This window comes from Alosa pseudoharengus, unplaced genomic scaffold, assembly GCF_046254945.1.
Source record: "Alosa pseudoharengus isolate Yale_2024_CS ecotype anadromous, Long Island Sound unplaced genomic scaffold, YU_APseudo_1.1 YU_APseudo_1.1_scf_12, whole genome shotgun sequence".
In the NCBI taxonomy this organism is placed as follows: Eukaryota; Metazoa; Chordata; class Actinopteri; order Clupeiformes; family Clupeidae; genus Alosa; species Alosa pseudoharengus.
The window spans coordinates 21,094,296-21,119,837 of record NW_027468587.1 but is presented as its reverse complement, the minus strand read 5'-3'; the positions used below and the strand labels follow the sequence as shown (position 1 = coordinate 21,119,837).

At 41.9% G+C, this 25,542-nt stretch overlaps 2 protein-coding genes across 3 annotated transcripts in view; both read right to left on the bottom strand.

Annotated features, from left to right (window-relative positions):
- Positions 1 to 7,035: 7,035 nt before the first annotated feature.
- On the bottom strand, positions 7,036 to 10,062 carry gja9a (gap junction protein alpha 9a). The gene is made up of 2 exons (XM_076280459.1): positions 10,013 to 10,062; positions 7,036 to 8,575 (listed from the first exon to the last, which is right to left on the bottom strand). Exons 1-2 carry the CDS (start codon positions 10,060 to 10,062, stop codon positions 7,036 to 7,038), a joined length of 1,590 nt encoding a protein of 529 aa, XP_076136574.1.
- Positions 10,063 to 15,346: 5,284 nt separating this feature from the next.
- rhbdl2 (rhomboid, veinlet-like 2 (Drosophila)) overlaps positions 15,347 to 25,542 on the bottom strand; it is a 76,747-nt gene continuing 66,551 nt past the window's right edge. The window contains exons 2-8 of one of the 2 annotated variants that reach the window (XM_076280456.1): positions 22,268 to 22,499; positions 21,285 to 21,433; positions 19,726 to 19,838; positions 19,359 to 19,459; positions 18,296 to 18,356; positions 18,069 to 18,130; positions 15,347 to 16,931 (exon numbers count right to left, since the gene is read on the bottom strand). In XM_076280456.1, coding sequence (XP_076136571.1) covers positions 16,755 to 16,931; positions 18,069 to 18,130; positions 18,296 to 18,356; positions 19,359 to 19,459; positions 19,726 to 19,838; positions 21,285 to 21,433; positions 22,268 to 22,495 — 891 coding nt within the window. In that variant the 5' untranslated portion in view covers positions 22,496 to 22,499 and the 3' untranslated portion in view covers positions 15,347 to 16,754. Of the gene's footprint in view, positions 16,932 to 18,068; positions 18,131 to 18,295; positions 18,357 to 19,358; positions 19,460 to 19,725; positions 19,839 to 21,284; positions 21,434 to 22,267; positions 22,500 to 25,542 lie in introns of those variants that run through there. The other variant, XM_076280458.1, reaches the window with a different exon arrangement.

Below are 25,542 nucleotides of genomic sequence, written 5' to 3'. Positions count from 1 at the left end.
TTTTGAATGTTTATTTTTTAAACAATGCGCCCAGGGGTGTGGCAATTAACAACTTAGGGAGTGGCTTAGCGCATTGTCTAAAAACCGCTATTGTACACCTGGTCAGAAGTCTATGGCGAGTTGTTTATATGTTATTTTAAGAGTTCATTGTCAACAGTCATATTGGCAGGTGCACAACGCACCATCCTTCTATCATCCATGAACGCACACCATTGCACATCCATGCAAAACATTACAAATTGGAAACATATTACAATGGGAAACATAATTAGAATAAAGATATTACGAAATACTGTAGGCCTACATCTCATGATGAGTAGTTATTCACCATCATTTGCAAATTGGTAATGACGGTTAAAAGTGATTAGCGGAGAGGCGATAGACACGTATGGAGCACAGCTGAAGACGCACTGTCACGAGATATAAGCAACTCCTCTGCAGGATAAATGTTTTTTATTCAGTCGTTTGAGCAATATTAGGGTAAGTGTTGCTTTTTCCAGCCTATGTTTTCGATGGTAACCCATTGTCAGTCAATAAGTAACTGCATATAACTGTCTTGTCGTTGACTGACACCATGGTGAAGTTAGTTTCACTTTGCCAATGAGTTCAAATAATAGAGTGCAAATGTGTGAAGGCTATGCTAGCCTAGTCTCGCAAGCAGCCTCCTTCAAATGTGCCGTTGAATGTCAAAATACCGATGCATTTATTTGACATCGCGCTTTGCGCCGGTAAAGGGAATGGCAGATGTCATTCTCATTGGTTTAAATGATGTTATACTCCCCAAACACACCCATGACTGATTAAAAAACCTAGGAACACCTTGTTGCGCCATGCGCTCGACGTTTGATAACGAACACCATCCCAATGTGGATTGGACATCCTACTAAATTTGAATAAGCTTTTGACGAGTGACGATGCGCTTTTGACTGTCATGTTAGGGCCCATAAAGTTATAGGCCTTCGCATCACAATTTCAGGATAAAACAAACATAGGTTTCTCTTTGGGGAATTCTTAAGAGATTGTTTGGGAAACAACTTCAGTAAGGTGTCTTGAAATGTTGTTGTAAAACTATTTAACATTACATGCTTATGCCAACAAGCATATAAGACCTACAGGACTTGGGGTGAATTATTTACAAACACTCTCAGAATTCACTTGCAAAACAGCGCATGAGTTCGGCTGTGACATCCAGGCAAACTTTTTTTGGTTACACTTGAAGGTATCTACATAGAGTGACATGACACTGTCATGAACGTGTCATAAACATTATAAACAAGTCATAAACGTTTATGACATAACGCTTCTGTCACTCGCTTCTGTCAAGTGTCATTCGGTTTTTGTCATGACAAGTTAGGGTTAATGTCATTTGTTTTTTGTCGGGAGCGTGTCTATGTTCCCACAGCCCTATGTTCCCTTACCCTAACCTTAGAAATGTGGGAACATAGGGCTGACCCCTTTTTGTCATGACAAGTTAGTGTTAGGGTTAGGGTTATAACAGTGTCATGTCACTCTTATGTAGATACCTTCAAGTAAAGTGTTACCCTTTTTTCTCTCTCTCTCTCATGTCATACTGTGTTGATAGTGGTATTATGAGAGAGGTTTAAAACAGAAGTGGCAGAGTGTGTAACAGCTCTGCTGAGTTACCGGGTTTGAAGTGCCTTTCAAACATCAGCAAAATAAAGCTTTGCTCAGTGTTGGGAAAGTTCACTTTCTATGTGAACTAGTTCAAGGTTCAGTTCACAAATTTTAAAATGAACTAGTTCAGTTCATAGTTCATAATTCAAAATTTTGAACTAAGTTCACACTTTCCAAAAATGAACTAGTTCATAGGTTTTTTTTTTCATATGTTGCTGCGAGCTATTATTTTTCAAAATTATTGCCACAGCCCATATAAAATGCAGCTCATTTGGGTTGAGGTAGTGATGGGGACGAGACCGCCTATGCCGAGTCCGAGTCAAGACCGAGTCTTTGAAGGGTCGAGACCAAGTCGAGACCGAGTCTGTAGGTTTCCAAATACAGTCGAGTCCGAGTCATGACCGAGTCTTTGAGGAAGCAAGTCCAAGTCGAGACCGAGTCCTTTAGGAGTCGAGACCGAGTCGAGACCAAGACCATAAAAAAATGTCAGTTTTCATATTCATAATTTAATATTACCCCAGTTAATAATCAACCATTAGGCCTACAGACTAAGCTAGATTGGGAATTGTTTAGAGGAGCAGTCTTAACGTCTTAATATGGACTATGCTGACCTACAGACACTCACCGGCAGCAGAGCCATAGAGATAAATAAACGGCTCTGACGGCAGTATCTTTGCATTGCACCATGGGATGTCATTTTTAAATAATGCCGGTCAACATTGCATTTTATTATTATTGTTGTTATGTGTTGTGTGTTTTTTTTATATGAACATAAAAAATGCGTTGGTCTCGAGGACTCTGTCTGAAATTACGAGTCCTTCTCCACCCACTGTGGTCCGAGACCGAGTCAAGACCGAGTCTTTGTAGGAACGAGTCCGAGACCGGACTCGAGTACTACATCACTAGGTTGAGGATCTGTCTTGACAGTCTTTTGATTTTGTATTGGCTTGCACATACCTTGAAAGGCTAGCCAGCTTAAGTTCAATGTGCCGTTTCAGGTTTGCTGTGGATGTGACTGAAGTGCGAAGTTTGCACAGAAATGTACGATTTTTCCCATCCTCACCGACCTTGTCATAAAACTTGTTTAAATGATCGTACGACGCCTCCTTGCTGCTTTGTCGTCTACATCAGCCTTTCTCAAACTTCTTTGACCTGAAGCCCAGTCAAGGCATACTTTGGGCCCACCTACATGAACCCACCCCCTCCTCCCACCCCCCATCAAATTATCATAATGATATCACAATTATTATTATTTATATACTATATTGCTATACATGCACTTCAAAACAGTCAATGTTTAAAGTGCTAAGATTGTTCACAAAAGTTTGTGAAAACATGCACATCAGAGTACTGCTTTACTAATGTAAAATATAATTACCTACAATAGTTTCATTGTTTTTGCATTGTTGCATGATGCTTGCATGATAAATACTTCTCAAAACAACAGCAATTATATGAGTGCCACTGCCGTTGTTTTGGGATGTTTCCCTCATGCAAGCATCATACACTGATAGAATATGTATATGCTATTTAATTACATTTCATTTGAATGCCTGAATGTAAGGATTCAGGAAACACAATACCAGCTTTTGTGAATGGTAAATGGCGGATCAGAGCATGCGTAAATCACTGATCTGGAGATCTTTAACTATCTTTAACTAAGACTAATTAATAGCTTTTGGCTGACTTTGGCAAATACTTAATGCTAGACAGTGTTTTATATAGTCTGTGCTCTGTTTTTTATGGAAGTTGCATAAATCCACGTCGTAGCCTTCCAATAGGTTGAAGCTTAGCTTTGCTACCAACGTGCACACGCATGCATTGAATAAACTCTCATACCACGACTTTTCTATGCCTCTATGTTTGATGACACCAAATTAACAAGTATTTCCTACTAATTGCAGAAACGTTTTTTCTTTTTCTGTCCTCGGTTCCTTGATCAATTGCGCAGCAAATTATCAGACGATGCCCCGGGAATAATTTCACTCTGCAGACCAGCATTGTCCATGTTGCGGACCGCGGCCCATAGTTTGAGAAATGGTGACCTGCATGCTGCCATATTAAGGTCTTTTTACGGTGTGTTTTAGCCGGGTTTTCGCGTGGAAGGCTGTGTAGAAATCTGGCACCCTGTTGAACGAAGTTAAACTGAAAGAGCGTGCCGTTCACAGACACCAGAATGAACGAGTTCACAGTAACGTTCATCAGGCAGTAATACAGTACGTTCAGTTCACGTTCGCTCAAAATATGAACGAGTTCATGAACTTTCGTTCAATGAACGCGTTCAGGCACAACACTGGCTTTGCTAAGCATAAGCTTTGATGAAAGTTTTCTTGCATGCTAACTAGTGCCTTTTGGTAACTTGCAGTGTCATGCTGCAAAATCTCTTCTTATTTTTTACCACATTGTAGCTAATTCCAGACCACAGAACTATAGTGCATAATAGTGTGTTTATCTGTCCTTGACATGACACATGACCATACCTTCAACCCCAAAACAGAAAAAGTTGGGACGTTGTGTAAAATGCAAATAAAAACAAAATGTGATAATATACATGTCTCATAAACCCATATTTAGCAGCAAAAAGGACATATCTAATGTTGAAAATGAAAATTTGGACTATTTCATGGAAAATATGTTCATTATGAATTTGATGCCAGCAACATGTTTCAAAAAAAGTTGGGATGGGAGCATGTTTACCACTGCACTGCTTCACCTCTTCATCTAACAAAATTCTGTAAATGTTTAGGAACTGAGGAGACTATTTGCTAGAGTTTTGAGAATGAAATGTTATCCCATTACCCCCCAATACACGATTTCAGTTGCTCAACAGTATGGGGTATTCTTAGTGATGTTTTTAATTCCATTGCACCTAATTTGACAAATCTGGACTGCTGACAGGCCATTTTAGCACATGGACTCTTCCTCTATGGATACTATTTAAATATGTGCAGAATTCATTTTGCCATTGTTTTCCTGAAATATGCAAGGTCTTCAAGTTGGATAGGTTGGATACTTGGATAGGCCCTCTCCTCTTAAGCCCAGATGAGTCCATGATTTCCAAAGAGAATGGCAAATTTTGATTGGTCTACCCACAGGACCTTTTTCCATGTTACTTCAGTCCATTTTAAACAAGCTCATGGCCCAGATAAGACGGTGGTATTTTCTGTATCGTGTTTCAATACAATTTTGGCTGAATTGAGTATCAACCTGTGCACATAGACCAGGTTGTCCTGAGCCCATACAATGACAGGTGTGGAAACAGGTCTGGTGTTGATGCAGTGCCATCTGAGGTCCAAAAGACCAAGACCATCCAATGTGTTTTTTAGCTCCTTCCCTTGTTTGCAAAGATTTCTCTGGATAAATAATAGTGTAAAAAATAATATTATGTCCTGTAGATGATGAACCCCCCAAATACTTCACCATTTCATCTTAATAAGAAGTATTAAAATGACATTGTTTCTTCATTTGTGCACACAGGTTTTACACAGAGTGATGAAAACCCCTACATCTTTACTTCTAAGAGACCCTGACTCTCTGGGATGCTCTTTTTCATACCCAATCATGTTGCCAGTTACCCTAATTAGTTGAGAAACATTCCTCCTTTTGTTTTCTTTATCATTACACACCTTTTCCAGCATTTTGTTATCCCTGCCCCAACTTTTTTTAAAACATGTTGCTGGTATCAAATTCATGAAATAGTCAAATTTGTAATTTTCAACATTTGATATGTTGTCTGTGTCCTTTTTGCAAGTTTAAGAGATTTGCAGATTATTACATTCTGCTCAACATTTACTTAGTTGTTTAAGCGCTTATGTGTTATGGTTTGTATAATATTGTTTTATTTTCATTAGGCTGTTGATTAATTTGACATTATTGTTTATTATTGATATTCTCCTTAATGTAGCCTTATGTCATTGTTTGTATATTATTGATTGAATGGACATTATTGTTTTATTATTGCTTTGTAACACACTGACGAAGGCCATCAGGCCGAAACGTTTATTTAACGTCAATTAACCCCTGTGCTAAAATGGATTAAAAGCTAGAAAAGATTTTTGGAGTGCGACCATTTGTTATTTTCTATGAGTTCCCTGGATTACGCACCCACAAAGAAACGAGAATAATCGGGAGAGCGCGGTGTTGGCCAAGAAAAGGATTATTGCTTTTCCCCTCATTTTCATTGCTTATTTTATTAGGCTATTGATTGAATTGATATTGTTGTTTATTATTACTATTCTCCTTATTATATTTGACCAACATTCTAATCTGTTCCCTGTTCAATTTTAATTATGTTGTTTTGTATTTGTGTGTCGCTTTGGACAAAGGCGTCTGCCAAATCCATAACCATAACCATAACATATTATTGTAATATTTCTGGCCATTTACATATTACAACTTTTGGACCTACATACCATCTTGACAAAATGTAAATAAAGTCATTCTCAGATTTGAAATTGTTTTATTATTATTATTATTATTATTATTAATAATAATAGATTTTATTTGTAATGCATTTTACATTTTCAAGAAACCTCCAAGTGCTAAAAGTTTGCACAGAAGCCTAAGTGAGAGAGAGAGCAGAGTGATCACAGAAAAAGCCCAGTGGTTTTGAGATCAGTGTTATGTAGAAACATTATTTTGGTGATATTTGTCTGTTTCCTTCCATTCCATGTAAATTGTTGTTTCAATGCCCATATGCCCTTGAAAGTGTATGGAACATTTATGTATTTTACATATCACAATAACATTGTATTTTTTTATTTTTTTTTATTTTACAAAGCAAACAAAGTCACACATGTTCAAATTTAACTACAAACCGTCACTTTCATACTGGCAAAAGCAGTTCAATGAGTAAACATCTAATCCTATCCCTAGGCCACTGGTTGCTCAGCTCAAATGAATGTGTACAGTATTGCTAATAACTAGTAATAATGTATTTGCAAAGCACACATGTAAACTGCTGCAAAATCATTGGAGCTATGCATATGTCTTAAGCATGGATTTAGGACATCCTTTGATTTCAGTCTGATGATTTGTACTGTGCAAAATCACTTTAAATTTAGTCCAACTCGTCACACAGAAATATTTCTACTGTAAATGAATAGTTACTTTGTACTGCAGTACTGAAACGCTCTGTAAGAGCCCCAATCCAGTCAACCAACACTTTGACATCTCAACAGAACTTTCTTTTAACAAACAAAAAGCCTTAAAAGCATGCAGATTGTCTCTATGTTTTGTGTGATGATGTCATCATGATGTCATGACCATGGCTAGAAAAGTTTTGGATAAGTGGACTCTACAGACAGTTCACATGTCTTTATTTTCTAGGGTTCTCCAAATGAATATCCTGTCACCTTGCGGTCGAAGTTGGGCACTTCTGATGGCCCGGCTGTCAGGCCGTTATATCTGCAGGTCTGTTGGGGCGGCTCGTCTGCTGCTGGTGCTGCTGCTGGCCACTGATGTGCGGCGGGCCGGAGACAACATTCTAGGGCTCCCCCTCGATTCCGAGCTCGTCTCCTCGATGGAGTCCGGTGTGCAGGGCCGGCTGGGTCTCTTGGACTTGGAGCCCGAGCGGGACCGAACGACGGTGTAGGGTGCGCTGCCGTTGGCACCGGCGCGACCCTTGGCACTCCCGTACGAGTCCGCCTCCGAGGTGTTGCCCTCGACCACCGTGGAGCAGTGCCAGGGTGCGGTGACCTTCCAGGGCTTCTTGACCGCACTCACCGGCAGCGTGGGGCACGAGGAGTGCGTGGAGTCCCTGGGCAGGACGGGCAAGTCAGGGCTGCTCTCCGACTCCCGCTCCTCGTCATGCGGGGGGAGGTGTGCCTGCTCCTCCGCCTCGTCCGGCTTGGGTGGAGTGACCGAGTTGCTCGGCCCTGAGCTGCTGGTGTTGTTGGAGTTGCTGTTGTATTCCGTGGGGCTATGCGCCGACTCTTTGAGGGCGTCCACCCCACCTTTAGGCGGCCCGTCCCCCTGAACCGGTACGAAGGCAGAGGAGGGGTTGATGAGAGGGGGGTAGGCTGGACCGTCAGGCGGCTTCTCCATGAGCAGATTGTAGCCGCTCGGTGCAGAGGGCAGCGTGGCCTTTCGCCCGGTGGTCATGCCCATTTGGGGGACCACCGAATCCTTCTTGCACTTGCTGGGGTAGTAGCTGTCTTCCAGGTCGTCCCTCAGGTGCGGGTAGATGTCCAGGATGCCCTTCTTGAGTGTCTTGTAGCCCAGGTGCATGATCTCCAGGATGTTGAGGAAGAGTGAGATGAAGGCGATGCACTGCATGAACACCATGAAGACGCTCTTCTCGGTGGGCCGCGACACGAAGCAGTCCACGGCGTTGGGGCACGGCTCGCGCTCGCACTTGAAGAGCGGGTCCAGCTGGAAGCCGTAGAGCATGTACTGGCCCGTGATGAAGCCCACCTCCACGGCGGAGCGCGTGATGATGTGCGCCACGTAGGTGCGCAGCAGCGAGCCGCGCAGCGGCGCCTTGTTCAGCTTGCCCTGGTCCAGCTGCCGCATCTCGCGCTCGATCTTCCGCCGCACCTCCGCCTGCTCCACGTCCACCTCCTCCAGCTCGCGGCGGAGCGCGATCTTCTTGCGCTGGCGCTCCTTCTCCAGCGCCCGCAGCCGGTAGAGCGCGTGGCCCATGTAGACGAGGGAGGGCGACGAGACGAAGATGACCTGCAGCACCCAGTAGCGGATGAGCGAGATGGGGAAGGCCAGGTCATAGCAGACGTTGCGGCAACCGGGTTGCTCCGTGTTGCAGATGAAGTCGGACTGCTCGTCGTTCCACACGTCCTCGGCCGCCACGCCCAGCACCAGCATGCGGAAGATGAAGAGGATGGTCAGCCAGATCTTCCCCACCATGGTGGAGTGGATGTGGACCTCCTCTAAGATCCCACCGAGGAAGTTCCAGTCCCCCATCTTCACACGCGCATCTTTGTGACTGTCCAGGAAAGGGATACATGGGTTAGAAGGAGTTTAGTTTTACGTTTACATTGATATGTATTCACAGCAGGCTTGTGCAAAATTCCAGAATTGAATTGAAACTGGCACTTAAATTCCAATTCAATTCTTGAATTTCACTTGCATTTCAATTGAGGTAGCAAACAGGAAGCAGAATTGCAATTCGAATTGTGCACAACCCTGATTCACAGCACTCAAGCTACAGTGCTTTAGGAGACCTACAGTAACAGTTAACAGAATACTACCTTACATACAATACAAAATAACCACAGGATCATAGGATAGTGCAGACGTTTAAGTAGAACCAGATCATGTATTGGAGAGAGGTACAAAAAAGAAGTGCATAAGTGCAATTTAGACATGTTGATAGAACTGTTAGGAGAGGAGGTATTCTCGGAAGAGCTGGCTTTTTTTTTTAAAGACATTAGATTAAAGACATTTGGTGACAGAGTAAGTGAGTTGGTTACAATAATGTCCGACTGGGCTATAGTCAACCTCTTATTTAGCCTCATTAGCCTTGCCAACAACAGAGACTGTACCTTTAAATAGACTATTGATGCTGATGCATGTTGTTATATAAACCCTTGAAAGAGAGAACAATGAGCAGTACCTAATGCCTGCAGCAAACAATGATTAATTACATTTTATTTCAAACAAATTGTACCTCTATGACATGCATCAGACATCTTGTTAATTTAATTTATCTAACTTTAAATGGCACATAGGACTGTCAAGCTAACTACTACATTATGAATATTACAATTATTTAGTATTGCCTATGACTGAAAGTAATAAGTAAAATTGATATTAGATTTTAAAAAACAGTTGCTGTATATTTGGAGATAGTGAAATGGCATTCAATTCAAATGGCAATCTATTAGACTTCAAATAGCCTACAGTAAACTAAGCATGTTGAAATTCTTTTTCATTTGATTTCAACTTAACTTTAATCAAATAGGCTATAGCCTACACATTGTTTGTGCTACTATTCATTATATTCACTAGGCTACATTTGCTAAACTTATTTAATTTACACATGTCAAAAGGGCGGGCGTTATGATAAGCTATAAATACATAATTATGACCTGTTTTAACAATATTGCAACAAACATTTGAATTAGGCTACTAATTAAGAAACAAAAAGTAGGAAGCTATATAATCTTACCTTCAGCCAGAAAAAACATATGTGAAACGCAACATAGTGCGGATTAAATCCCAGAATTTCACATTGTTAAACACTTGGCTTGTTAGCTCATGAGGAGAGCATCCACACACATAACAAGTTACATCCCCTTGTATCAGCAACTCCCTTTTATTGCACCCATTAGCCTCTCTTGTCATCCAAAAAAAAGTTGTTAGCCTCACTGACGATACACCATGTCAGGGATTGATCAATGCACCAGTAGTTGCCAGTTACCTTGCAGCAGTATGGACAGACTGCCGGTGATTTAAATCCCCTCGGGTCATGCAGGCGCGACGAGGCCGCCAAAATGCTTAAAAATCGTTGGTGCTCTGCACATCTGTCCCGGCGCATTACCTGAACTTTTTTGACCCCCCCTCGTTCGGTACTGCTGGCAGCAGGATGGTTTTCCACAACTGGGCAGCTCAGTGTGCGTGGGGGTGGGGACATCGGTGTTGGCATGTAGTCCGCAATCAATAAGGACAGCCACTACGGCTGAAATGAGCGCCGAGTTAACATGCACCATCTAATTGATCCAGCGTCCTCTTTGTAGCCGTGCTGTTCAGTTTTAGCCACTGATACCATATGTGCTCTTTCCCATGTTCGTGCATTTGTTTCAGTTAGTAGTATATGTTCAAGATTAATTGTATGCAGTTGAATTCACGTTTGGCCTCCATCCAACAACTGATAATCAAAACAATGATTATCCAAACTCGGAGTAAAAATGTAACTGCATTGTCTCCTACCAATGATTTAAGCTTCAAGTTGCAGTCTCTTTAAGTTATAGGCCTCTAATAATTTATACATTTTATATGTGCAGAGTATGGAGCTTGGCTGATTACATAACAAGGTTTTTGGTAGAGATGAACATACTCGACCATGGTGCTTTTACTAATCAATGTTTTTTGTGATGTAATCAATTGGTTATGTCCGATTTCATACTCTGCTAGTTCCCAACTGAATGTAATTAAAATGGTGTCCAAGTTGTGGCAAAATTTTATTTCATTTACAAGAAATCAATGGAGCCCACTTGTTTCACTTGCTAAATGTGTGGGTAGATTCCAATCAGCTTGGTACTATTTGAGGGCATTTTAGGATAGTCCAAAATGGTCTTTTGTTCTGCGGTTTCCTACAATACTGTTCTTCACTGTCAAACTTTTAGCAGTTTCAGATTCATCAGTACAAAAAACGTTTGTTTTTAATAATTATCCTGAGTAGATGAACATAAAACAATTTAATTAAATATTTATGACTCAGCACACTAATTAAAGAGAACTGGACCACAATGCATGTGAATGTCCATCAGAGCATTTCTCTTTTGCAAGAGGTGAATTAATCAGTCCTGTGGAGCAAAGAGTATAGCTCTGTTATGTTTCATACACATTGTCAGACCAGTCTCTGTGCTGAACAAAAAAAAAAACTGTTCAGAGCCATCCTTTTTAATAAAACATCTGAGGGGTATGAGGGGTTCAGAGCTTGATCCTCACGAAAGGTTGTTGATACCTGAGCTCAGGAGCCTATAGACACTGCATTCCTGAAGCAGTGATGTTGCTATCATCATTCTGTGATGATTGGCTATGTGAGTGTGTGCAGCAAAGTCAGGGCTGTGTAGGGGGTCTCACACACATAATGGACATTCAGCCAGGGTAATGTGGGGACAAGATTGCTAAATTCAGCAGGAAAGCTGAATGGGTTACAATCAAGGACAGCAACTTTACAAAAATGACTACCAGGCAGCAGAATACTTCCATCAACTTGAATCACGGGATCACAGATTCAGGTTTGATGACATGCAATAAAAGCAATATTCCTCTATACAAGCATACTGCTGGACCATGTGGACAATAAATAATAATAATAATAATAATAATAATAATAAACAATCTGCTTATGTCCATTGTTTGTTGGTTGGCTATCAAAATTATGCAAAAAATGACTTTCTCATGAAACTTTGGAGTGAGGTGTAGCACAGGCCAAGGAAACCCCTGTTACATTTTGGAGCAGTTCTGACTGTCAGAGTACCTGCACAATTAGGTTAGATCTTCCAAAAACAACAACACTTTGTATTTAATGTTGCAAGATGCATCATTGGCCTTGAATCTTAACTCTCCAAGTGTTCTAATGTAATGTAACCTACTGATTTCCCTCATCACTGACTCCCCTGGGACACAAATCCACACACACCGAACATCTCACACTTTCCATTCAGTGCTTCCAGTAGCTACCTACATACTGCGTATGTAAACATAGAGGTCATGGTTTATGACCAGACAGCATTCATAAACGGAAAGCAATGCGCTGTGTGTGCCCTACCTGTACCGTAAGTCCTTCTAAATAAAAGCTACCAAAAATTAAATGAGATGATACCAACAGCGGTTCACAATGTTGTCCAAAAAATCCAGCCATTCAAGCTAGACCCTGGCAACTCCCTTGTGGACGAAGTATAGAGCTGAAACAAGGGGGTGCAGCTGGAGTTCACCCAAGCAAAATGCCCTGCATCAGACCACTCTTCACCACCTCACACCAATGGCTCCTCAGGGCTGTATGCTTGACGTCCCCAGACTGCAGGCCAGGGTCAGCATCCCCCAGGAGGCAGCAACTTCTGCAGCAGACCTGGCTGTTGTCGAGGTCATGTTTATAACACCCAGTCAAAAATACATACATTATATCATCATCATCATTATTATTGACTGGCATGCCGTTTTCAGGTTGTCCGTCCATGCATTATGGCACAGGGTTTTTGCAATATCTCCCAGGTGAAAGGTCAGGGTCTCGTGGTCCGAGGTCAAGGTTTACAGCACTGGAGGAATAAGTAAGGATCTACTGAATCTAAATTCAGATATGAGGCTGCATGAGAATACATAAATACTGCTTATCCCAAACTCATCACAGATGGTTCCTCATCTACAGTAATTTCTCAACAATTAGCCATGGCTTACATTGATTTAGCAAAATTTCTTCAGCTATGAGGTTAATACACAGGGCAGTTAATATGGTATTAATATGGTTTTGTTTCTTTTAACTTGCATAAAACACTGTCCTCCTGCAGCTTACACAATGTGGCTAATACACAGGAAATTACGTTGATAAGCTGCTAATAAGTTTACAGATACAGCATGTAGTAGCCTGCTAGTGTATCTTAAGGAAGTTATGTCAATAATATCAAAATATTCACACAGTTTTTCCACAATATTTTAACAGTGTATGCTTATTGTCTATTTTGGACCTGTTCAGAACCACCTTGTAATGGTACCCTGAATTAAATAATTCTTAAAATCAATCAGTTAAAAAATGATTAAACCCTTCAGAACCAATCTATGCTCAACTCCATGCTAAAGTGCAGTGACTCATGATTGGGTCACCAGAGAGAGCCAACATCTCACTATCACCATATTTTGAAATAGTGGCCTGCAGCTCAGTAGTATAATGACACACTGAAAAGCCATAGCATTTAAATCCTCTTTTTTTAGCCATGCAAGACACGGGTAGTAGTCGGACCCCTGCTGTGCGCTGGGATGTCCCCATCGATGACCCCCTGGTGGAGGTAGGTCGAACAAATCAGAGCCTTTTGATACGGATTTGGTCATGCACATTGACCCATCATTTCAATTGCAGGTTATAAATAGCTCCATGTTGGGCGTGAGGGGGAGCTTTTTTGGGATCCATTGACCAGCCCTCACACATCACACAAATGAACCAAAGCTGAATTTTGTTTTGTTTTTTTGCCCTTTGGTTGTTCCAGTTGCTTATTGGTTTAAAAATGCTGTTATTGATCCTGTCTGGTGTGGATGGCATGAAATGATGGTCTCATGGTGAACGGTACGAGTCCCCACATGCCCTGCCCAGACCATTGTATGCTGATGTGGTCAGATCAGGTGTTTTAAAATGCCCCGCAGTTTCAGCAGTTCAACTTTTTGCATATTTAGAGTGCAACATACTCTGAAGTTTTGTACATTTTATTTATGGATACTATTTGATAATGGACTAAATTAGATGCTATCTCTTATAGACCCACAGCCAGACAAACAGTGTATGTATGAGATTGTGAGTTTTATGATGTTGGCTATGGACTACATTAACTGTGAGCAATAGGTGAAATAAGTTGATGCATTCAATGTATAAAAGAATTTTGTATTTCAAAGGAATTTCCAAGCATCATTCCGGAACTCTGTTAGACATCGAACACATAGCGACAACTCACTGTTTCTTCATTCAAATCTCACGCACAGCCACTCTGCCTGTTACAGAGTTTGTCTTTAATTATAACATCATGATGAAAATTAATTAATGTTGTGCAGCCACTCGAAATGAAGGTCAAGTCCTTACATTTGTTTATTAGTCCTATTTAGTGTGTTTAAGCCCATGTATTTTAGTGCATTCCAAATTAGTGCTGTCTTTGACCCGTATGCCTGGAACCAAGGTTTCTGCTTCTTTAAAATTGGCCCAAAGCAGTGACCTTTTAGGGTACTATGAAGCTCATTTGTGAGCTGATTTGGATAGAAGTGCTTGGCAAATGAATGAATGTAAATGCCAGATTATTTAGCATTGGGCTGAGGAACTACTTTCCACATGAGTAGGTCATATTTGAGCAACCAAAGGGAAGCAACTGTAAAATTCAGTGAATATTGATGATTCAGACTGGACCTGTTCCCTTAGTTGCTCCAATCATAACACTCTCATATCAAACCCCATTGATATATCAAACCCCTTTAAATGAATGCAATTGTAATCAATTTGATATTTTGTTTATTTGCTATGATTTCATTTGTTTCCTTAGAAAATGCATTGCCATTTAAAAACAAACACTACTTTACATGTGCTTTTGTTTTCAGATAATTATTGTGAAATGGCTGAAACCACTCACATTTGCTGACAAAAATGAAATCTTACCAAATATTAATATACTTACAAAACCCCACTAGATGGCACTGCAATGCATGTACACACAGAGACAGACAGACATGCAGACAGAGTGAGTGAGTGCATAATCAAATAGTTAAGTTATAGTCCTGTAGGAAGTTCCTACTGGAAATTTGTTCTCTGCATTTAAGCATCCGGGGGTAGTGTACACACATTCATACACACACACTCACTAGGGGCACACACACACACTTGGAGCACACATACACACCCGGAGCTGTGGTCAGCCCTTAATCCAGCGCCCGGGGAGCAGTTGGGGGTTAGGTGCCTTGCACCTCATCTGTGGATGTGGGAGAGCGCTGTTCAATCACTCCCCCCACCCACATTTTTCCTATCAGTCAGGGATCGAACCAGCCACTCTTCGGTCAAAAGTCGGATTCCCTATCAATAGGCCTTGGCCGGAATGTTCCACAAAAACTGGAAAGCTAGTAGCTCAAAGAGTATGATCAATAATTTTTCTGAAAGCTCCCGTCTATTCATTAGAAACAGAAACAAACAGTACCTAGTGCTATGACACACAGCCCTGCCAGGACACGGACACACACACACACACACACACACAAACACAAAATTACCCAACCATAACCCATTAATGGATTACACTTCATTAACCCTGCAGGAACACAAGTTACATAATAAAAACAAACTGGCTCAGATAGGTAGAAATAATGTATTTAAATGTTATTCAGTGAATGAAAAGGTCACATGCATTGGAATGTAAACGAAGGAAAACAACCTGAAACAAACAATACGAAAATGCACTACAATTTGCAAACTAAACCTGGATTGATGTCCATTTAACAAAACATGTTTACTAAATCACATGCGCTTTCTGTCTCTAGTCTCTTTCTTCTTCTCTAGAGGACGTTAATGTGTCCCACTACATTTGATGGACTATTTTCTTGCTGATTACAGGGAAATCTTCCATGATGAAGAGCAGCATGACACAGATGAGTGATACCCTGAGTGACTGCCATGGCCTGCCCTCTAGTGCCCAAAAGCTTACAACACAAAGCAGATGGACCTGGGGTGGTCATACAACATTATACATATTTTTGTTTACCAATAGATAATAAAAAAAATTACTGCATTAAAGCTTTTCTGTGATTAACAAAAACTAACCCTTCTGGACCACCTGCAGTGCCATCATTAGGACTGGAAGCATTACGCAAATTAAATGTGAAGCCTTTGCGGCCGTCACGGCGCCATCAACTGGTCTGGCATATGCACTACAGCACATTTAGCCGCTTTCACCTCTGTGTGTGCAAGCAAGTTTTTTCTTTACTGCTATCATTAAAGGTGTGAAAGCGGTAAGAAAAAATACACCCCGTTCTCTTACTTCAACATTTCCAAATATGCCACTAAACTACTTGGCAAAAAGTTCACTGGTGTGTGGGAACCAAGATACCAACTAAGGCTTGCATGGGACCTAAATCACTGCCAGAGCATCAGAAAATGGATACAGCAACAATAACACAAGTATGATGCACTTCACTGGTGATTACAGTTGACTGATAGCACTTCCTGTTTGGGAGGAAGTGACTACAATGTGCCAGGCCTACCAATCATCACCACGTGAAGTATGTTTTTCAGAACCTGACCTATCTCAGGACAAACACACCAACAGATAAAAAGAGCTATGGAAAAAAACAATCTTACAAAAGCTTGACAAATGCTCCCATTCTTTTAAGAAAGGAGTCAATATATGCTGCCGTTTTAAAAAAACGACCATATAGTATAGTACTATGTAAATAATATAGCCTATAAGTATTGCATCTTATCAAACTTAATATGAAATGGCCATATCGTACAAATTGTTTTACACAGAGTATTTTTTGTATTGAATCATTATGCAATCTGTGTGAATCTGAATTGCTTGAAAAGCTTTTCAGCAGACTTGCTGTTTTTAAAAAAAAACATAGAATACTTGGCCTACAACAACGCTCAAATCTTTGAAATATCACAAGCACCATCTAGCTCCTTAGACAGTTTAACCATTTTAAAATATAAGGCCAAATACAAACAAACAAACACTACAATTCAAATAATCATGCTGTCCTCATGCCGGAAACAGAAAGATATTGAAAAGTACAGCAAACACGAGACAAACTATGTATCCCACAATGCACAGCCAGAAACGTGGGTCCTTCAGGAGCTTCTGGTTATAGCTGCTGAAGAAGACGTAACCGATGGTCATTCCGGCCACTCCTCCAGCGATGTGAGCCACAAAGGACACCTACGGGCAGACACAGAGACAAGTCTCATCACCCTCAGAAACTGTGTAACGTATAGATAATTGAACTGCAATGCATTGCATTATGGCATTGAGGCATTAAGGTCGAAATTGGCATTCGGATGCCAGTGCTTTGGGTTTTCAAAGATTTGTTAAGCTTGATCTATTAGCTAGCAAGCACCCAACTTCACCTTCAAGGGGACAGCAGCATGTCTACATCGTTAAAACAAAACAAAAATACAGACTCTTGTACTGTAGTGTCACACAACCCATTGTAACTGGCCAGCTTTGAAAAGCAGGGCTTTCCAGTATTCGTTTTCATGGACGGACACCTGCTCCATGAATAGTATGGTCTTGCTCCAGCTAATAGAAACTATCTAGAAGTGTGGTAATGTGGAGACTGTGGAAAGGGGGAGTATTAGGGGGTAGTATTGTCTCAGGATTGTCTCATAGTATTGGGGGGCAGCCGTGGCCTACTGGTCAGGGCTTCGGGCTTGTAACCGAAGGGTTGCCGGTTCGATCCCCAACCAGTAGGAAAAATGTTGGTGGGGACAGTGGTTGAGCACTGCTCTCCTATGCCCACATCCACAGCTGAAGTGCCCTCAAGGCTCAAGCAAGGCACTTAACCCCTCACTGCTCCCCGAGCACCGCTGTAGCAAGCAGCTCACTGCTCCGGGTTAGTGTGTGTTTCACTAATTCACGGATTGGGATAAATGCAGAGAACAAATTTCCCTCACAGGATCAAAAGAGTATATAAACTATACTATACTGGATTGTCTGAAAAAATAGTGTAACTAAAGTGTATGTGGATCCCTTCCCCCACCCCCGTCTCTTTCCAGCCATAGCTAGGAATATGGCATGACTAAACTGGCCCATAGCCCTGAGACAATCATACTCCCCCTCCCACGGTCTCCACATTACCATACTTTTAGATGCTTTCTGTTAGCTGGAACAAGACCAGACCGGTTCAGAAGTGTGACCTGATCAAGTTACTGTTTATACAATTTAGGGGAATACTGGAAAGGCCTGCTTTTCAAAGCTAGCCAGTTACAATGGGTCTGTGACAGTACAGCAGTACAACACAACAACCCTCTCACACGAGGACACAAGGGAATATACAGTAGAGTTTCCCGTCATTACCTTCATACCAACTTCATCACTCAGAAATCTTCTGTAGAGTGCAAACCCAACATCTGTTCCCACTGGAAAAGAAGAGGAAATGCTACATGAGCAAATAATGGCCAAGTGTACACTGCCATGGATAGATATCAAGGACATCTAGCCTTGGATGTGTTTGGAAGGAAGGGTACAGGAAAGAGATTTCAATCAAACAGACCGATGGCTGACCGTGCTTTGATTATACATACCAATGAGCAAGATGAGCATTATACGAAATATTCCTAAAAGAGGCAGCATCTCTTTATAATTCTGCAAGGGAATAGAGAGACATTTTTTATGGGAAGGAAGAGTAACAGTGTTATAGTTACAGATGGGATTTGCATTCTGAAACGTCATGCATTTCAATTTTTTTACAGGAACATAATGTATAATGTTATAGGTGAACCAAAAGCAAACCACTACCTAGTGAAAATAGTGAGTGATATGACTTGCTACAATAAATCTACTTGCTGTGGATAATCACTAACATACATACTTTTGGATTTCTACAGACAAGAGGAAGAAGAACAAGATTGTTCTATCATGAAACCATGTGTTTCACTAAACCACAAAGGACTTGGTGTTGTCTCTTGGAGCTTCTGTCAAGAATAAATGAATGAATGAAGAATGAATACTATCTCGCTAAATATGTCATTGCCTTGAAGGAAGCTGGCCTGAAAATGTCTGTGACCTTTTGTTACTAACTGTTTACTCAGCAGCTAACTACACCATTGGGACATGACTATGGGGCATGTTTCAACTGATACTGGGGAAAATGCCTCTGCACACAATTGGATAAACCTTACCAATCAGAGCAACAAAATATGTGAATCCCGTAGGGAGAACAGCCAAAACATTCTTCTTTCTTGACTAATGCTTTAATCACTGTTTCAAAATCTAGCGAAATCTAACATCTAGCTTCTCCAGCGACAACATTTTACTTGTAAACAAAATCAAGTGAAGCACACTCAGGTGATGTGAATGGTAAGGCACATCACCTGTCCATCATCATATAAAGCCCGCCCAGACGATTTGATTGGTGTGCACAGCTCTCAGACAGGGCAAAGAGGCTTCTCAATGGAGCAAGTCTGACCGGATTTTGTAGGCAGGGTTAAATACAGGGTTGGCTTCCAGGCTAGCCATTCTACACATCAAAACAATTTGTGGTTCAGTAAACAAATTTCAGCAAAGTCAGGAGGAGCTAGGCTCAAACCCGCAAACTTTGTTGTAGAACGACTCCCGTCGTACAGACATACAGGACAAGGCACTCACCACCACTGCATTCATGAAGTAGCCACCCATGAGGGCGTAGACACCTCCAGATGCCCCGACCAGCGCACTCGAAGAGTCAAAGATAGAGCTGGCCAGAGATCCTGAGAAAAACACAGTTCAGTTTGAGAAGCGATCTACAACTCGACACACAGAGGGCTTCACAGTGACCCGCCACGTTAAACAGACTTTACACAAAACAGACTTATCTCTTGTTTTCTCTTTTTGGCACTGCCGTCATCCGGTCTTAAAATCAAACTTAAGTTCAACATTTCACCCTATATCCTCCTGTGAAAGCAGAGTGAATATTCCTTGAACCCTGACTTTGATTATCAGACTACAGGGACAAGTGTGACGGTTCACAGCCTACCAGCAAGTACTCCGGCCAGGTAGACCATGCCAACTTCGAAGCCTTTGTGTACCAGCTCCAGAGGGATGCCCAGTAGAAGCTGCATGATCAGGTTACCCATGATGTGCTGCACCCTGTTGGGGTGGATGGGGGATGTGGAGAGACAGGACAGGTTAGGTCAGATGGTGGGAAAAGAATCGAAATCCTCTCAGCTGAAATTCACATCAGCTGTTTCAACATCCCATGCTAGCCTATTTATTTAACTAAAGCACAGATGTGGAGTGATTACATGGGCAAACATGACGAACGCCCAAGCTCCTCTGAAGTTATTTCCATTCACTGTATGGAGACAGTAGAAGTAGAAAAATGGTCAACCGCACTGCGCTCCACCCCAGTGGATGAGGGCCAAGCACAGAACACACACAGGTTTGGGGTGGGTGGCAGGCAGAGACAAGTACCAAGTCCAAGTACCAGTAACTCACAGTTACTCCCTTACCTCATTTAGTAGTAACTTTTACCGCAATAGTCACTAGGTTATGTAATGTTCTGGTAATATGACACTACCACAATTTGGGTGACAGTCTGAGAGACGTGGAGAGATTACTACAAAACTCACAAAAATAAGAGAATTAACTTTGATTCATGTTGTATGTCATTATTTATGTCAAAGTAGGCATCGATCGAGTGCATCAGGCTGTGTGGGTTTTGAAAGTCCCAAAAGTGGATGATACACAGGGCAACATTTTGAGCAATTTTGCCGGTAATGTTATTGACCAATGTTGCCAAGTAATGTTTCTGACCAATGTTGTTTGAGCATCACTGTGTGTGCCTCCACCGCCACTGAACTTCTTCCTACATAAGCATTACAATTCATTCTAAAACTGATAGTTCCGGTCCTTGATTGTGATTGGCTGAATCACATTCGATGCCGTTGTAAAATGCAGCATAAACATACACCTTGTGTACCTATATTACTGCGCTACCATAACTTGATACAAAAGTTAAAGTAGCTGCGTCTCGACGTTGCTTGGCAACCATTCAGATAGAGGAAATATATTTCTTGGCGGAAGATTGATTATCTACGGCCTCTCGGGGCTTATTGCTTAATTATAACACAATGCCAACAACTTTGGATATGTAAAATGGTATATACCTTCTCGTTCAAGCTAGGTCATAACACCCACACAGTTTACACAACGAGGCAGATAGTGCCGCTAAAGGGTACATACAGATCACCATGGAGTTCAAGCACACCCAAATGCAGTTAAAAAAATACATGCTGCATGCGGTTAATTATCACAACATCTATTCAAATTGTGGCTTAACTGCATTATTTCATCTGAATCTAGTTAAACAGCTAGCATTATTTTTACAGAAATACAGTACAATGGTCAAACACACACTTTGGTTAAATAGTTAGACATTATTTTACCAACATCTGGTCAAACAGAACATGTGTAACATTTTGTGTGAATCAGTTATATTATAAGGATCCTCCTACAGTAGCTTCTGCTATTCTAACCCCAGACAAACACACTATAAGCTGTTGAATATCTGTAGCACATAGGAGACTTACTCACCCTGCATGGACAAACATATAGGAGATAAACCGCCAGGCCTGTTCCCGCAGATCCGGCCTGTACGATAGCGGACTGTTCCAGATGCCTTCGCCCAGGGTCACCCACTGCTTCTGCGGCTTCCACACTGCATAGTAGATAAACACCGCCAGCTAACCAGGGGGGTCAGAAACAGGGGATTCATCAAGAGTCTGTATGTAACTGAAACACCTTAGCCGTCCATCATACAGGAAAACCCTGTGAGTTTTGATCAAGTAGGGCTTTATCTGAATATGTGGTGCTGAGGCCATAAGGGCCATGTTCAAATATTGACACAGAAAACTACTCAAGTAAAAAAGTGACAAAAAGTCAGTAAATATTACATGTGAGGTCAGCGTTAGTAGTGCTTTCCTTCCTGGCTGCCCAGTCAGAGGGAGGAAGGGATGGTGGGAATACAAACAAGACATTCATGGCACATGCTTGGCCATTTTCATGCTTTCTTTGACTGGTGGACTGGTTCTGTTGAGCTGAATCTGGGCATTCAGACTGGCACAGTGTACCACCACAAACTGACCCACAGCAAGGTGGCGAAGTGAAATCAAAGTGTTCCTCAGTTATGCTACTCTCTTTGCTAGTCCTACATCACACTGGCAAAACTATCTTAGTTTTGGATGAGTAACAGGGACCATAAGACCAAGATGTCTCTGGCAACATGGGACGCCAACTGGCATTTATCTGTACTGATGCAAATAAACCAGAACAAAGTTGCTGGTGTCATATAGTTGCAAGTGTCATATAGTTGTCTGTGTGAAGCTGCATTATAAATGCCCACTCTTTCCCTTTAAAATTAGCACCTATAAACTATGCCACAAATCCTGATGAGGGTTGTTTGTCATAGAAATTGCTGTATATTTGTAAGGTAAGAATCTATCAATCCTCCTACATGGTGTAGCTCAAAAGCAGGTCTGATTCATAAAGTAAGGTGTGATCCAACTGATACTCCCTACCTCTACAAGGCTGATAGAAATTATAAAGATGGGTGGGGGGCAACAGTTGGCTCGTTCCATGTATATGCTGTGCAGGTCTTCTGGAAGCATCCATCTAGACAGAGAGGTATGAAACTTTCCACAGCAGCCGATATCATCAACCTCATCAGCACCTTCACCTCTCCTTCGGACCCTTTGCTCTTGCTGGTCAGATAGAGGGTCCTTCTCTTCAATCTCAATAGTCTCCATGATTCTGTGGACACAGTAAAATTATGTTGAAAAGGTCAACATTGCCGTTGAATTGTGGTAAGCTGCTATTCTATCCACATTCAACTGTAAGGAAAGTAGAGGTGGCCGCCAAGGGGTCATCCCTATGTTCCCCGGGTCCTATGTAGGCTATTTATTTATTATTATATCTGCAGCACCAGCTGATTTTAACTCTGTTGAAGAGGATATATTTAGAACTTGTCATTATTTCAATAAATTTGACAATTTTAAGCTTGACCTACCACTTTCTTAGAGCGATGAGGGACAGGTGGGGCTCGAGAATGCCCCCTCAAAGTGGGGAATGAAAGAAAAAGTTTGAGAACCACTGATCTAGTTTGTTAACTACCACAGTCACGAGTCGCGATAGTCTGTCATTTTTAAAAAGTGGGTCCCCAGAAAAAAAGTTTGAGAAACACTGTTAAATCTAGCCGAGTCTGCATGGCTTCAGTCCCAAGCTTGTCATTGTCTTTGCACTTGGCATGTCATTGTTGATTCTTACTGTACAAGAGGTAAGGGAGGTGGTGATCTATAGCCTTTGGTTGAGCTGTCGGAAGAATGGGATTAATTTAAATGGAACAAAGAGATATGAAAATATAGCTGCAAGCAGCAATGAGGGGGCCAAGCAGAATAGGCCGGAGTAGCCACGGTGACAAGATAGAACTCAGCAGACACTCGGGATCAACAGGGCTGAAACAGGGCTGAGAATTGCCACCGCCTCCGCCAGCCAGCCCCCCCCACCTAATCACCCCAGCCCGTCCCACCCCATCCTGCCCTGCCCTGCCCTTGCACGCAAGAATTAGAATTAACTGGATGGAACATGTTGTCATCAGTTTCACATCAAAAAATAAAAGATTGCTAAAACATCAGCAACTACAGATCAAAATACAATATTGCTAATTGCAGCATCCCCTACAGGTCAAAGGTCACCAAATTTTTTGAGCGTCCTCCTAATGGGGTCACAAATATATGTAGTAAGTTTGGTTATGATACATGGCAGGGTTGCTGAGATATGAGCTCACTTCCTGTTTGGCGGCTTCGCCACCAATTTCGATTGGCTGTTACGGGCGAATGCTTTTGTCAATTGTTCCAGAGAGCAATATATTGAAAGGTTATGGTGTGAAGATGGTCTCTGCCAATTTTGGTGAGGATCCGCTGAAATTTGTGACCTGCGAACACTTGTATGTATTTTTGATTAAATCCAATATGGCGGCCGAATCAATTACGATGACATCACAAGTTGGCTTGGGTCAGCCTAAGGACCTCCAACAGTATTACCAGACACCACTAGTGCATTTTAATTCTAAGCACAACTTCAGCTACAGGCCAAAAGGCATGTTTCTTAATTAGAGCGCCCCCTAGAGGTCAAAGGTCACCAGATTTCTTGAGTGTCTCCCTGATTGGGTCCTGAGGCCATGCACCAAGTTTGGCTTTGATACATGCAAGGGTTGCTGAGATATGAGCTCACTTCCTGTTTGGCGGCTTCGCCGCAAGATTCGATTGGCTGTTACAGCCGAATGCTTCTGTCAATTGTTCCAGAAATCAAAGCACTGATAATGCATGGTCTGAAGATGATGTCTGCCAATTTTGGTGAGGATCCACTGAAATTTCTGACCTGCGAAAATTTTTTACGTGTTTTTGATTAAATCCAATATGGCGGCCGAATCAATTACGATGACATCACAAATTGGCTTGGGTCGGCCTAAGGACCTCCAACAGTATTACCAGACACCACTAGTGCATTTTAATTCTAAGCACAACTGCAGCTACAGGCCAAAAGGCATGTTTCTTAATTACAGCGCCCCCTAGAGGTCAAAGTTCACCAGATTTCTTGAGCGTCCCCCTGATTGGGTCCTGAGTCAATGTACCAAGTTTGGCTTTGATACATGCAAGGGTTGTTGAGATATGAGCTCACTTCCTGTTTGGCGGCTTCGCCGCAAACTTTAATTGGCTGTTACGGGAGAACGGGTTTAGTTCCGAAAACAAAAAGGAATAACTTTTGTGAGGCTTGGTCTGAAGATTATGTGTGTCAGGTTTGGTTTTGATCGGACAAAATTTGTGACCTGTGAAGACTTTTAAGTGTTTTTGATGAAATCCAAAATGGCGGAAAATCCATCATGGCGGAAAATGACGTCACAGGGTGCGTTGAACTCGGCTTGGTCCAAGGATTCTAACAATACCTAATTTTTGACAATCAGATCAACGGGTCAAAAGTTACGTGCGTGAACGCACATCCAACTTTGGCCTGTTGGTGGCGCTAGAGCGCTCAAGGTGCCGGTATGAAACTTGGTGAAATTAATCATGAGACTGTCTTTAATCAGTGTGCCAAATTTCAGAACTTTTCACCAGACGGTTCTATGGGCTGCCATTGACTTCAATGACGGAAGCGTAATAATAATAATAATAAATATAGCTGCAAGCAGCAATGAGGGGGCCAAGCAGTATAGGCCGGAGTAGCCACGGTGACAAGATAGAACTCAGCAGACACCCGGGATAAACAGGGCTGAAACAGGGCTGAGTATTGCCACTGCCTCCGCCAGCCAGCCCCCCCCCCCACCTAATCACCCCAGCCCGTCCCACCCCGTCCTGCCCTGCCCTGCCTTTGCACGCACGCATTAGAATTAACTGGATGGAATATGTTATCATCAGTTTCAAATAAAAAAATAAAAGATTTATAAAACACATCAGCAACTACACATCAAAATGCAATATTGCTAATTGCAGCACCCCCTACAGGTCAAAGGTCACCAAATGGTTTGAGAATCCTCCTAATGGGGTCATGAATATATGTAGTAAGTTTGGTTATGATACATGGCAGGGTTGCTGAGATATGAGCTCACTTCCTGTTTGGCGGCTTCGCCACCAATTTCAATTGGCTGTTACAGCCGAATGCTTCTGTCAATTGTTCCAGAAAGCAATGCACTGATAAGGCATGGTCTGAAGATGGTCTCTGCCAATTTTGGTGAGGATCCGCTGAAATTTGTGACCTGCGAAAACTTGGACGTGTTTTTGATTAAATCCAATATGGCGGC